Below are 12,009 nucleotides of genomic sequence, written 5' to 3'. Positions count from 1 at the left end.
ATTATTAACACATATGGTGAAATATAATGGTAAAAAGCAATAAATAATATTTCAATAGGAAATCACAAATGATTAATTAACATATGAAAAGATGCTCAATCTCATTAAGACTCAATGAATTGCAAATTTTGCTCCAATGACACACCATTTCATGTCCACCAGACTGGCAAAAATTGAAAAGTCTAATAACATCAAACATGGTGGGTATGTTCATTTTATTATTCCTTAAATTGCATACACCCACATTATATATGTTCTTTAATATGCATGTTTCACTAAAAAAATATTTTTAAGTTGGATTTAGCAATAAAAATGTTTGTTCTTGACCCTGCTGAGCGCAGTTTCAGTGAAATAATGGGCATGAAAACCAGATTTCAATGGGCTGATAAGATTCTACGGGATAAGGTTGTAAAAACAACTACAGGCAGTTATTTCAAGCTAATCTTTGAGGTTGGGCACACAGGACAGCAACTTTAGGGGAATGTCACAGTGAGAATTTCTCTTATTTTTTAAATGAAGGAAACTGGGATAAGTTTAGAAAGAAATGGCGAGAGGGAGAGGACAATGACACAGGAAATAAAGGGTCCCTGGGTAGTCACAAAGGCATACAACACAGAGCCCATGAATAGGGATTAGTTTTAGACATGGACAATAGCTCCTACTTCATTGTTGTAAGTGATTACCTCTTTGTCCACATCACATCATTTTTCTCCTTAGTCTAACCACTCCAGTTACAATGGCTGCCTGATCCTCCTTCAACAGCCCTCCCTCAGGACTTTTGTACAGGTTATTCCCTCTATGGAGAAAAGAGAACACTGTTTGCCAGATGGAGCAAAGCCTGTTTTTCATTCAAGTCTTTGCTCAGATATGAACTCATTGAAGCAGTTAACGGACCACTTTGAAAGTGAAATTTCTTCTTCGCTCCCTACCACCCTGCTCCTGGTACTCCTATTCTCTTCCCCTGCTTTATCTTTCTCCATAACCTTCTAAACGTCTACATAATATACTCATCATATTGTTTAATCTCTCCATCTCACTGCATGCAAACTCCATGAATGCGGGGAACTGTAGCCACAGTGCCTGGTAATGCTTGACACAATGCTTGGTACAAGCTCAATATAAATACACGCTGAATGAGTGATTAATGGTCCCTGCTTGAGGAACCGGATAAGTATTCAACTGAAATCATACTGTAAGATTTGAACAAAACGAGGCAAAGCCTAGAGAGTATTCAACTTACTGACTACAGAATAGGTGACATCTGGGTTAGATTTTTAACCATTTGGAATTTGCCAAGTGGAGAATAAAAGGTAGATGCTCCCAGGTGAAGAACATGGAGATTCGAAAGGGCCTTGCACATGTGAGAAATGAAAATGGGTACCCCTGGACTACAGCAGGGTGACAGAGGATCAGATTTTAGCTAACTTTAGTAACATTCACAACAGAGGACACCTTATGTGGAGCTTAACTCTAAAAGTCCTTTTCAAAAGATTTACAGTTGCCAGGTTACTTATGTGCAATAAAGTTGGAGTAGGGAATCTAGAATAAAATTGACATAACACTACCAGAACTACTCTCTTCACTGCCAAGGAAAAATGTTTGAACAATTTTAAGCCGTGCTTCCTTTGCATCGACTATACATTACAAGTATGACAATCAACCAAAGCGAGAATGTTGCTACCAAACGTCTAAATCGCAGTATTACGACGAGAAATTCTCACTGGTTCGAGAGAGCAGTTTGGATGCAGAAGTGGGAATGGTGAGATCAAAACGCTTGTGTTGTAGCAGATACTCTCCATTTAACCCTGTCTGAGTTTTTGAACTGGTTCGCATTTGTACTATTAACCTGCACTTACGGCTATGTTTACAAAATCAGTCTGTATTCCTTTTGTCCACATCGCTACTGTCTTTGGGACGCTCACCACCTTCAATACTCCAGTTCAATTACTCAGCTACCCCGGTTATTGTCAGGGTTCCCTGGCGGAGATCAGAGGCTTGTGTGTGTGCACACAGACAAAATACAACAAAACACCTTCGGGCAATCTGTTTCAGTGTTCACGAGTCAGTTTAGGAATAGTTAGGCCTAAAACAGGAGGGACGGTGGACACCACGGTGCTTCTGCAGTTTTGTCTTTGCAGGGCTGCAAGGGGGGAGAGCAAAGGTCGGGACCCCTCGGGGGGAGGGGGCACAGGTTAGAAATCCAGTCCGAAGCCAGGAGGCGGGGCCTGCCCCAGGACCCGAGAGAGGCGTGTGGGCCCCGGGAGGGACGGAAGGCCGCGGCGACTCGGGAAAACTCACAGTAATAGGCTACCACGGGGTCCCGCTTGTCATGCTCCTGAGCCGTCCTCAGATGATGCTGTATGCTCTTAAACTGTGGGGGCAGCGGGGGCAGCGGGGCCAGCGCAGCCATCTCCACGCCAAGACTTCCCACTTCCTACTCGCGCGCCGCCGGGACTTCCGCTTCCGCGGGGAGGTCACGCGCCCGAGCACGCACGGCAAGTCCCGCCCACTCTCCCGTTGCTAAGCAACAGCAAGTCAACGACGGGTTTCCAGCAGGAAACCATCTCAGCGCGCTTGGCTCAGGAGAAAGTCTGAGAGGCATCAGCGCTCTCTCCTGGTGGGAAGGAGGAGAATGTTTGTCTTGTTTTAACTTCTGGTGGTGGTGGTGGTGGTGGTGGTGGTGGTCACAGGCCCTATCACCCGTTTTATGGCAGAAGGAAGGATAGAAAGAGAAAAAACAAAATAAGGTTTATTGATTTGAAAAAAAGGATAAAGGCGTGAATTGCCCTTGGGACCTTTGGGAGGTGATACATTTCTGTTGTTTATAAGCTATGCAGACGGCGGTCTTTTCTTATAGCAGCCCAAACAAACAAAGCCATTATGATTTCTTTCTCTTACTCCCACTATCCTGACTTTCCAGTCAGAAGTTGCTGGATTGGTAGAGAAATTAATGAAGCAAAGCAGAATGGGTTAACCATAAATGTCTTTCTCTGTCTTATGACTTCTCATTTATTCTCTTTGTGTTACTTCTTGATTCTCAACTGTGGTTGTCCTTAAAGATCATCTCAGAAGTTTTCTTAAAGATTCATATCTAGGTCCCACCACAAGACATTCAGATGTAATTGTTTTGGGTTGGATCCTAAATATCAGTATTTTGAAAAAGTCTTCAAGAAATTTTAATGGAATATCTAGGGTTGAGGACAAATGGCCTAGTGAATCACCAGCACACACCTGATTCTACAAGCCTTCCCTACTCTTTTCAAGCCAGACCTTCTGCCTTGATTGCCTTGGTCAAAGAGTGTACTTACTGCTAGTGAGATGAAGGCCACCAAATAGGATTTGTTTCACCTCATCTCTGCCACAACAAAGTAATGATAACTAGTGAGCATTTATTGAAGATCTATGTACCATACATGTTTCTAGTAGCTTTATATCAACTCAGTTTTTATCACAACCCTATGAAGAAGGTAGTGTTATCATTTTCATCGTTTTACAGATGAGAAAAATAGGACATAAGATGTATATAACTTGTACTAGGGCACAGCCAGTAAGTATGAGTGTTCAACATTAAAATCCAGGTACTTTAGTTTCAGAGCCTGTGAACCTAGCCACTACTACTTGACTTGAATGGCTCTCTAGACCAAAAATACATTCTTGTGTTTTGTCTTTTCTCCATTTTATATTACATCCAAAAAACAAGTGTTGCTCTTCCTTTCTGGTGAAAGCTGCATCTTTCTGTTATTTTTCTAATCACTTTCTTTCAGGAATGGAGGTTGCTCAAGGTCCCTTTCTCAATTGCATACATTCTAGGAGAAGAGGAGCAAAATATCCAATTAATTGAAATGGTTAGAATTGTATTTTACTCCATCTGCCAATACATGATCTTTTTTTTCTAAGCACCATACTACCGTCAGTAGAGGATAAATGATATGAGTGGGGAAATTAACATAGGTAACTGTTAGCCTAATAATACATTGAAATTATGCTATGAGTCAAAGTAAATTAGGTTGGGTTTTCTTGTTGATATTTTACAGTAAAGAATTCACTATGATATTTTACTATGAAGAAAAACGTCAACTTTCCTTTGCTGAAAAATCTAACGTTACCCTTCAGGATGGAGGTAGAATCTTGGCCAGTGAGGAGAGGGCAGAGATGGGTTTCATGGCAACCACAGGAAGAAGAAAAGGGAGTGATACTTGAACTGACAGGTGTTTTGATAGAAAAAAGAAAATGTTTTGCACCACTCCCTAGACTCCAGTGTATGTGAGATCATCTCACAGCAAAACTCTATGTTCTAATTGTGGTCACAACTATTTTGGTGGCAAATGACAGGACTCAATCAATGTAATCAGGAAATATATAACCATTGCTGTATCTTGGGGGTACACTGTATATGGTAGACATTTGGGTTCCAGTACCATGAGACTCACATTCTATTAGTTAGAGATAGTTTTTTCCTTAAAAGTTCCTGCAAAAGACTGAAAGAGAAGGCCCTGATGACTTGGCCAGGCCTATTTAAACATTCATGGCTGGGACAGGACTGGAGGTAAAAATTACAGTTTATTTTTTCAACATGCATATCTTGTTTTCCAGCATAATTGAATTATGTTAGTGAATTAAAAACAAAAATAAAATCACACAACTATATATTTGTAGAACTAATTGTAATCTTTTAGTATTACTGTAACCAATATACCTATCCCATACCAACCCCACACTGTTTGGCTTATTGTACCTTTATAGTAAGTCTTGAGAGTACATAGTGTGAGTCATCTACTTTTATTTTGCTTTTTCAAAATTGTGTTGGCTATTCCAAGTCCTTTGTATCTTCATATAAATTTTCAAAGCATCTTGTTAATTTCTACAAAAGCTGGTTGAGATTTTTGACTTGAATTGTATGGGAACTATAGATCAATTTGGAGTGGCTGGAGTTATAAAAGATTAAGTCTTTCAAATCATGACTGTGGTTTATTGTTCTACTTATTTAAAGCATCTTTAATTTCTTTCAGCATTGTTTTGTAGTTTTTATTGTACAAATCTAGAACATCTATTGTGAAATCTATCCCTATGTGTTTCACATTTTTGAATAATATTTCAAATGAAATTTTAAAAAATTTAAATTTCATTCCTTATTACTCTACAGAAATATTAATCTTTATAAATTTAATTATTTATTCTAATAGCTTTTTGTACATTCTTTAGAATTTACTATGTACATGTTTATTTCTGTCAAAATATCATTTTCTAATATGTATATCTTGTATTTTTTGTTACATTTACTAATAAGTATAAATTCAAAATATATATTTATTTTATTTTTATTTTGTCTTGACCTCTAGTTTTAATGTTAACCAGAAGTGGTAAAAGTACACATTCTTGCCTTTTTCCACAATTATAAGAGAAATTGTTTATCCTTCCACTATTAAGTGAGATGTTTCATATAGAATTTCTCAGATACTTTTTATTTAATTTACATGGTTACCTTTTAAAAAAAATGTCTTTATTGATTTCATAAAGGGAGGGAGAGGGAGAGAGAGAAACATCAATGATGAGAGAGAATCATTGATTGGCTGGCTGCCTCCTGCATGCCCCACACTGGTGATTGAGCCTGCAACCCAGGCATGTGCCCTGACCAGGAATCAAACTGTGAACTCCTGGCTCCTGATTCATAGGCCAATGCTCAACCACTGCGCCACACCAGCTGGGCTATGAGGTTACCTTTTATAGTGATAGCTTTGTTTTTTGTTTGTTTCATATTAAATGGGTATTAAGATTAATAAGCTTTTATCTGCTTCTATTAAGATGACTGTGGGTTTTCTTCTTTACTCCCTTAATCCCATTAAATTACATGAATTGGTTTTCAAATGTTAAAAAAAAAGCCTTTTATGCCTGAGATAATCCCCATTTGAACCCCATGATGTAGTATCATTATATATATATATATATATATATATACTAGTGGTCCGGTGCACGAAATTCGTGCACTCAGGGTTGGGGGTGGGGTGGTCCCCCAGCCTGGCCTGTGCCCTGTCACAGTGTGGGAGTCACACAATCCATTGCCCCAAAGAGGTAGGTCCCGCCCACCCATCTGGGGCTCCTCGATGGATTGCTCCAAAGACGTAGGCCAGAGCCGGGGGAGGCCTGCGGATCTCCGTGCACCTACGGACCCCAGGCCGGGGCCTCTCTGAGCATCAGGTGCGCTGAGAGTCCTCTCTGCCGTGGCCCCGCCCCCATCCCCGATGCTGCAAGTCCCTGCCCACCTGCGCCTGCTGCACACGCAGCCTGCTGATCAGTCATTACTGTGACGGCGTCCTGACCAATTTGCAAATTACCCTATTATTAGTATAGATATACATATAATATATTAACTGTATTACAATTTCATTAAATGAAATGGCAAATATTCCCTTCTAATCCTAAGAGATTGTGGAGTATTATTTCTTCTTTACACATTTGATGGAATTCTCCACTGAAGCTATGTGGGCCTGGCATTTTCTTTATGGAAAGGCTTTTAGTTTTTTTATATTTAATTTCTTTAATAGTTTCAAGAATATTCATATTTCCTAGTTATTGTAGAATAAGTTTTTAGCAATCAGTGCCTTTCAAGGAATTGCTCCTTTTTATCTAAATATCAAACTTATTGGTATGACATTGTTCATGTGGTTTCTCTTGCAATCATCTTAATGTTCTGTTGTGATGGGCCTTTTTTCATTTATGAAATGTCTAATTTTCATTTTCTCCTTTATTAGCTCAATCACTCTGCTGAGAAGGTCTTCTGTTTTACTGATCTTTTCAAAGAACCAGCTTTTTGTTTGATTTTTCTCTATTGCTTGCAGCGTTCTATTTTGTGCTGTTATTTTTACTTTCCTCCTGGTTAATTTCTGATTTGAAATCCTAACCTGAAATGTGATGATGTGGGGAAGTGAGACCTTTAGGAGGAGGTTAGGCATGAAGGTGAGCCTTTATGAGTGGGATCTGTGTCCTTATAAAGGGGACCCCGGAGAGCTCTTTTACCTTCTTTCCACCTTGTGAGGGTACAATGGCAAATATGTAACCAGAAGAGAGCTCTCACCAGAACCTGACCATGCTGCCACCCCGACTTCAGAGATTCAGCCTCCAGAACGATGAGAAATAAATTTATTTTGTTTATAAGCCATCCAGTCTGGCTATTTTGCTATAGCAACCCAAGTGTAATAAGACTTTTATCATTTTGAGGATGGGATTGAAGATTGTGAGAATGGTGGAAGAATAATATTTCTGAAGCACCAAAGGAGAATTTGATAGAGCTCTCAGAAAGGCTTTATTTTTAGTAATGGAGCAACATTGGCCCTTCAGTTAGGGCTACACCGGTTCCCACCTAATAAAGCTGAAAAAACTCACAAAAGAAAAACTGTTTCCAAGTAACTCAACTGTGCTTTAGAATAAAGTTTAAATATACTTATGGAACACAAAAATATCTCCAGCATTCAACAAAGTCAAACGCCCATTCTGGCATCCAATGAAAAGTTACCAGCCTTCCAACGGTGCAGGGAAGTATTACTCAATATGAAGACATTGGTGTGTGTGTGAGGATTGGTGGTAGCAGACTACCTTGGGGCAGGCAATAACGTGTGCATTATCTTTAATGAATTTAAAAATAAGAATGAAATGGACTAGACATTGTTGCTATTTATTAGCACTAGGGGCTAGGGATTCTAGACAAAGGGAATAAATATTCCTTCTCTCTGAGTGGGCGATTTCTATCAGCCAACCCTCTTGTTATGCCACTGAACCTCCCACTAGAATATGATCTCATAAAGGTACTAAATCTTAGTTATCTTTCTATATGAACTCTCAGTGCAGCAAGTGGTAAATGATACTCAGCAGCTATTTGTTGAATGTTGGTAAGCTGGATTTTTCTCCTGTGTGCTCATGTGGAGAAAGCCTCAAGAATTTAAAAATCCTAAATCTAGAAATTCGTGACATCAAACATAGGCTGAATAATACTGAGGGAATGATTGAAAACCTCAGTAATTGACTGACTCTACTTATTTCTCTAATAAGGCACCAGTAGAAGGCAGTCATACATAAAGATTTTAAATTACACCAAATGAAGATGATTATTGGTAAGGCAGACAGATAAAAAGAAATGCACTGAATTGATATAAAATCGTCTTTGAAATAATTTCATGGCTATTTTGAAAGTCTAATGTAATATAAATATAATTTTCCATTTCAATAATCTTGAATATAGAAGTGATAGTTATAACTATGAGCACAGAAATTTTAATTTATTTCAACAAGAAACAAGAAAGCCTTGCACAATATTTTTCATACCATTTTTATTTATTTGGAGGCTATATTACCATATCATTTAATGTTAAAAATTTCAAGAAAACAGTAGAGTATAATATTAAAAATGTAATTGCCACATTTCTTCAAGTCAGTGATCGAATATACAATGACTCTTTTAATAATTAACTCACAACTTTTGTGCTTAAATAAGTTATACTTTACATGACTGCAAATATAATTATATCCTTAAGTTTAAACTCATGGCTCAGTGGAAAGAGAGATAACTTCAGAGGTAGGAGATCTGAATTCCAGTATGATTGTGTGAATTTGGGCCCATGTATTAACCTCCTTGAGCCAAAATTTTTCACTCTGTATAAAAGGGATAATAAAAGTTTCTCTATCCACAAAATACTGTGTCTATTAAGATATTGTACATCAGAGAACTTTATAAAGTACTATTTGTTAAATATATCTTTATTGTTGAAAGTATTACAAATGTCCCCCCTTTCTTTCCCCATTGACCCCCTCCACTCTACACCCCCTCACCAGGTCTTCACCGCACTATTGTCTGTGTCCATGGGCTATGCATATCCTATATAATAAAAGCCTAATATGCTAAGTGTCTGATCTTCCGGTCAGCCATTCAACCAATCAAAGCGTAATATGCTAATGATATGCTAAGGCAGCTCAACTGCTTGCTATGACATGCACTGACCACCAAGGGGCAGAAAGTTGACCAGTCGCTATGATGTGCACTGATCACCAGGGGGATATGCTCTGACTGGTAGGTGAGCTTGCTGCTGCGGTCCAGCCGATTGGGACTGAGTGAGATGGGCTGGAGATGCCCTGAAACCCTCCCGCAGCCCCTCCCTGGCTGGCCAACCTCCCATGTCCCTCCCCGGCCCCAATCGTGCACCGTTGGAGTTCCTCGGCCTGGCCCCCACCCTCTTGCAATCTGGGACCCCTTGGGGGATGTCGGAGAGCAGGTTTGGGCCTGATCCCGCAGGCCAGGCCGAGAGACCCCACTGGTGCATGAATTTGTGCACCAGGCCTCTAGTATGCTTATAAGTTCCCTGGTTGATCTCTCTCCACCCCCCATGCCCAGCCCCACCTTCCCTCTGAGATTTGACAGACTGTTCCATACTTCTATGTCTCTGGATCTATTTTGTTCATCAGTTTATTTTGTTCATTAGATTCCACATATGAGTGAGATCATGTGATATTTATCTTTCTCTGACTGGCTTATATTGCTTAGCATAATACTCTCCAGATCCCTCCATGCTGTCCTGAGAGTAAGAGATCCATCTTCTTTAAAGCTGCGTAGTATTCCATAGTGTAAAAGTAGTGGTTAAACAAGTTAACATTAGTTCTATGTATATTATCTAATGCATGACAAAATTAAAATAGACTGAAATATTTGTTCAAGAATTTCTGCCTTAGAAGTTAGCATTATATTTTATACTAAACATAAATTTTGGACACACTGAGGTATGTTGAAAGAATAAATATTTATGTTAATATTGAGGCACTCACTGAATAAGGTAAAAATAAATTACAATGATTGATCAATAACTGTGGTATGATAGCAATTAATCAACCTCTGGGTCATTGCTTAATTAGAAAGCATAGTCTTTTAAAAATGATCTCAAAAACCTCAGCAACACATAATACCATGGTGATTACAGTAAATGTGTACATTGCAATGAGAAAGATGGTCTTCTCAAAGTGATCTGGCACCATGCATTTTATAATAGTAAACTTTCCCCCCAGAGATCCAGCATCACACAGGTAGAGAGGCGTGACTTGGAAACCAAAGAGGTGAATCTGAAGGCAAAATGATATCACCTCTAGACTGATTCTTACTAAAACAGAGACAATATAAACCACAGTGTAGATGGGCTTTTGAAGAATGCATTCTTGACTGATGCTTTTAAATGCAGCATAAAGATGGAAAGTAGCACCAGGAACCAAGACAATCACTAGTTGTAGTGCCCAAAACACCTAAAGTATGTCAGAAATATCTTAGTCAAATCAATCAACATATAACCAAAATACACTTTAAAAATTCATTGATTATCAAGAGTGGCTAACTTAAGAATTCCAAGTTTCATAAGTCTTATAAGCAATAAAAATAATATAATGAAGGTAGTAATGAAGAACATATCTCTTTTAATTAATAAATTAAATTGTGAAAATGTAGTCATATTATACTATCATCACCTACCAATTATCTAATATTGTTGAAATACTTTATTTTAGTAGCTATGTAATTTCCATTTTCTAATTACAGGCCTGGAGTATAATTTTAACATCGGTAGATAATAAAATGTTGGAAGACACTCTCAATCAACTCAAATTAATTTACCTGAAATAAACAACTGGTTAAAAATAGTAATAATTCTAGAAATTATACCTATTAAGGTATTTTTAATTTCATTATAGCATTAATTTATATTTAAAAGGAAACAATTTTATCTGGTGTAGAGTAAGGCTTATGGGCACACAGAAAAACTTACTTGTGGAGTGATTGGCCTGAACTGATTGTAACAGAAGAGGTTTATTTCTCTCCTGTCTGGATCACAGCTGAAGTGCAAAGCCTCATTCCCGTAGACTGCAAAGCCTAACACCCCAAGAAAGAACATTCGGATGGATCCAAAGAAAAGGGTGTGGAATTGACCAATCACAGTTGGAGGCTTCACCTATTATAGTTTTAGGAGAAAAAAATCTTTTGAAAACAAACATTAAAGGAGGACATTTTAAAGGTTTTTATTCATTGTCACATTTTTTAAAATTTAAGATTCATAAAGTTTTGAGGCAAGAAAGAACCTTAAAGATCACCAAGCTCAATGCAAATCCTGTATTATGAGATTTCACCCCTTTTCACTCTGAAAATATGAAGGGCAACAGTGACAAGTTACTAATCAAATGTATAATTTTGGAAATATTTAAAAAGCTTAAAATTCAATTAATATCCCTAATCCTTTTGTAATAAAATCAAGAAAATGTTAGAATATCTAGGACCTCTTTTGGAAAAGTAAATAACAAATCTAATAATAAACTCACGCACTAACTTAACAACCAAATAATGATTATGTAGTTCTCATTCCAGTCTATTTCCTACTACTTTATTGAATTGCAAGACAGTGAACTACTTTAAACAGCAACAGCTAAAAGTACTTCCTCAAATATCCTAATTATAGTTTTAAATTCAGAATATTTTGAAGTATATGGTTAACCTTTATATTACCCTCCATATATGTAGAGGAACTTATTATTCATTGACACTCACAAGAATCGTGTTAAAATACACAGACTGGACTAACACATTTTTAAAAAATTTGTATAATACTTACACATCCTTCATAGAAGTTTTTGATGTAATTTAGAGACATGTCTCAGGAGATGTTATCCTCGCATCCCTGTAGGTTAATTCTTGACCCACATTGCCAAGTTTGCTTCTGCCAGAGTCAAACTCATGTTGTGTCACGACTTTTACAGCAGAAATCTCTTATCACTGCACATTTCTTTCCCCTCATTCTTTTCTTTGTTTTGTGTTTTTTTTTCCCCCCCATAGATCTCTGGGGCCCCAGTCAAATTTCCTATCTCTGTCCCCAAACAAAGAAACAAAAGCATAGGGCATGTGGTCAATCTAATAACAATGCCTTGATTTACACTGTCAGCACAGCCAGCCAGACAGGAGTGCCAGCAAAGCTTAAGTAAGCCAGACTGACAAGG

At 38.0% G+C, this 12,009-nt stretch overlaps 2 protein-coding genes across 2 annotated transcripts in view; both read right to left on the bottom strand.

Annotated features, from left to right (window-relative positions):
- VTA1 (vesicle trafficking 1) overlaps positions 1–2,446 on the bottom strand; it is a 46,770-nt gene extending 44,324 nt beyond the window's left edge. Inside the window, exon 1 of the mRNA XM_070417800.1 lies at positions 2,299–2,446. Coding sequence (XP_070273901.1) covers positions 2,299–2,410 — 112 coding nt within the window. The 5' untranslated portion in view covers positions 2,411–2,446. The remainder of the gene's footprint in view (positions 1–2,298) is intronic.
- Positions 2,447–9,879: 7,433 nt separating this feature from the next.
- GJE1 (gap junction protein epsilon 1) lies at positions 9,880–11,666 on the bottom strand. The gene is made up of 3 exons (XM_070419269.1): positions 11,628–11,666; positions 10,791–10,973; positions 9,880–10,275 (listed from the first exon to the last, which is right to left on the bottom strand). Exons 1-3 carry the CDS (start codon positions 11,664–11,666, stop codon positions 9,880–9,882), a joined length of 618 nt encoding a protein of 205 aa, XP_070275370.1.
- Positions 11,667–12,009: the final 343 nt, after the last annotated feature.

This window comes from Myotis yumanensis, unplaced genomic scaffold (genome assembly GCF_028538775.1).
Source record: "Myotis yumanensis isolate MYYU_CA2020_CCGP unplaced genomic scaffold, mMyoYum1.0.hap1 SCAF_6, whole genome shotgun sequence".
NCBI classification, from domain to species: domain Eukaryota; kingdom Metazoa; phylum Chordata; class Mammalia; order Chiroptera; family Vespertilionidae; genus Myotis; species Myotis yumanensis.
This window is presented reverse-complemented; position numbering and strand designations above follow the sequence as displayed.

Coding starts and splice junctions, on each gene's coding strand:
- GJE1 (XM_070419269.1), bottom strand. CDS start 11,666: ATGTCTCTAAATTACATCAAAAACTTCTATGAAGGATGT. Junction 10,974..11,627: donor AAAACTTCTATGAAGGATGT/GTAAGTATTATA, acceptor AAACTATAATAG/GTGAAGCCTCCAACTGTGAT. Junction 10,276..10,790: donor TCAGGCCAATCACTCCACAA/GTAAGTTTTTCT, acceptor GACATACTTTAG/GTGTTTTGGGCACTACAACT.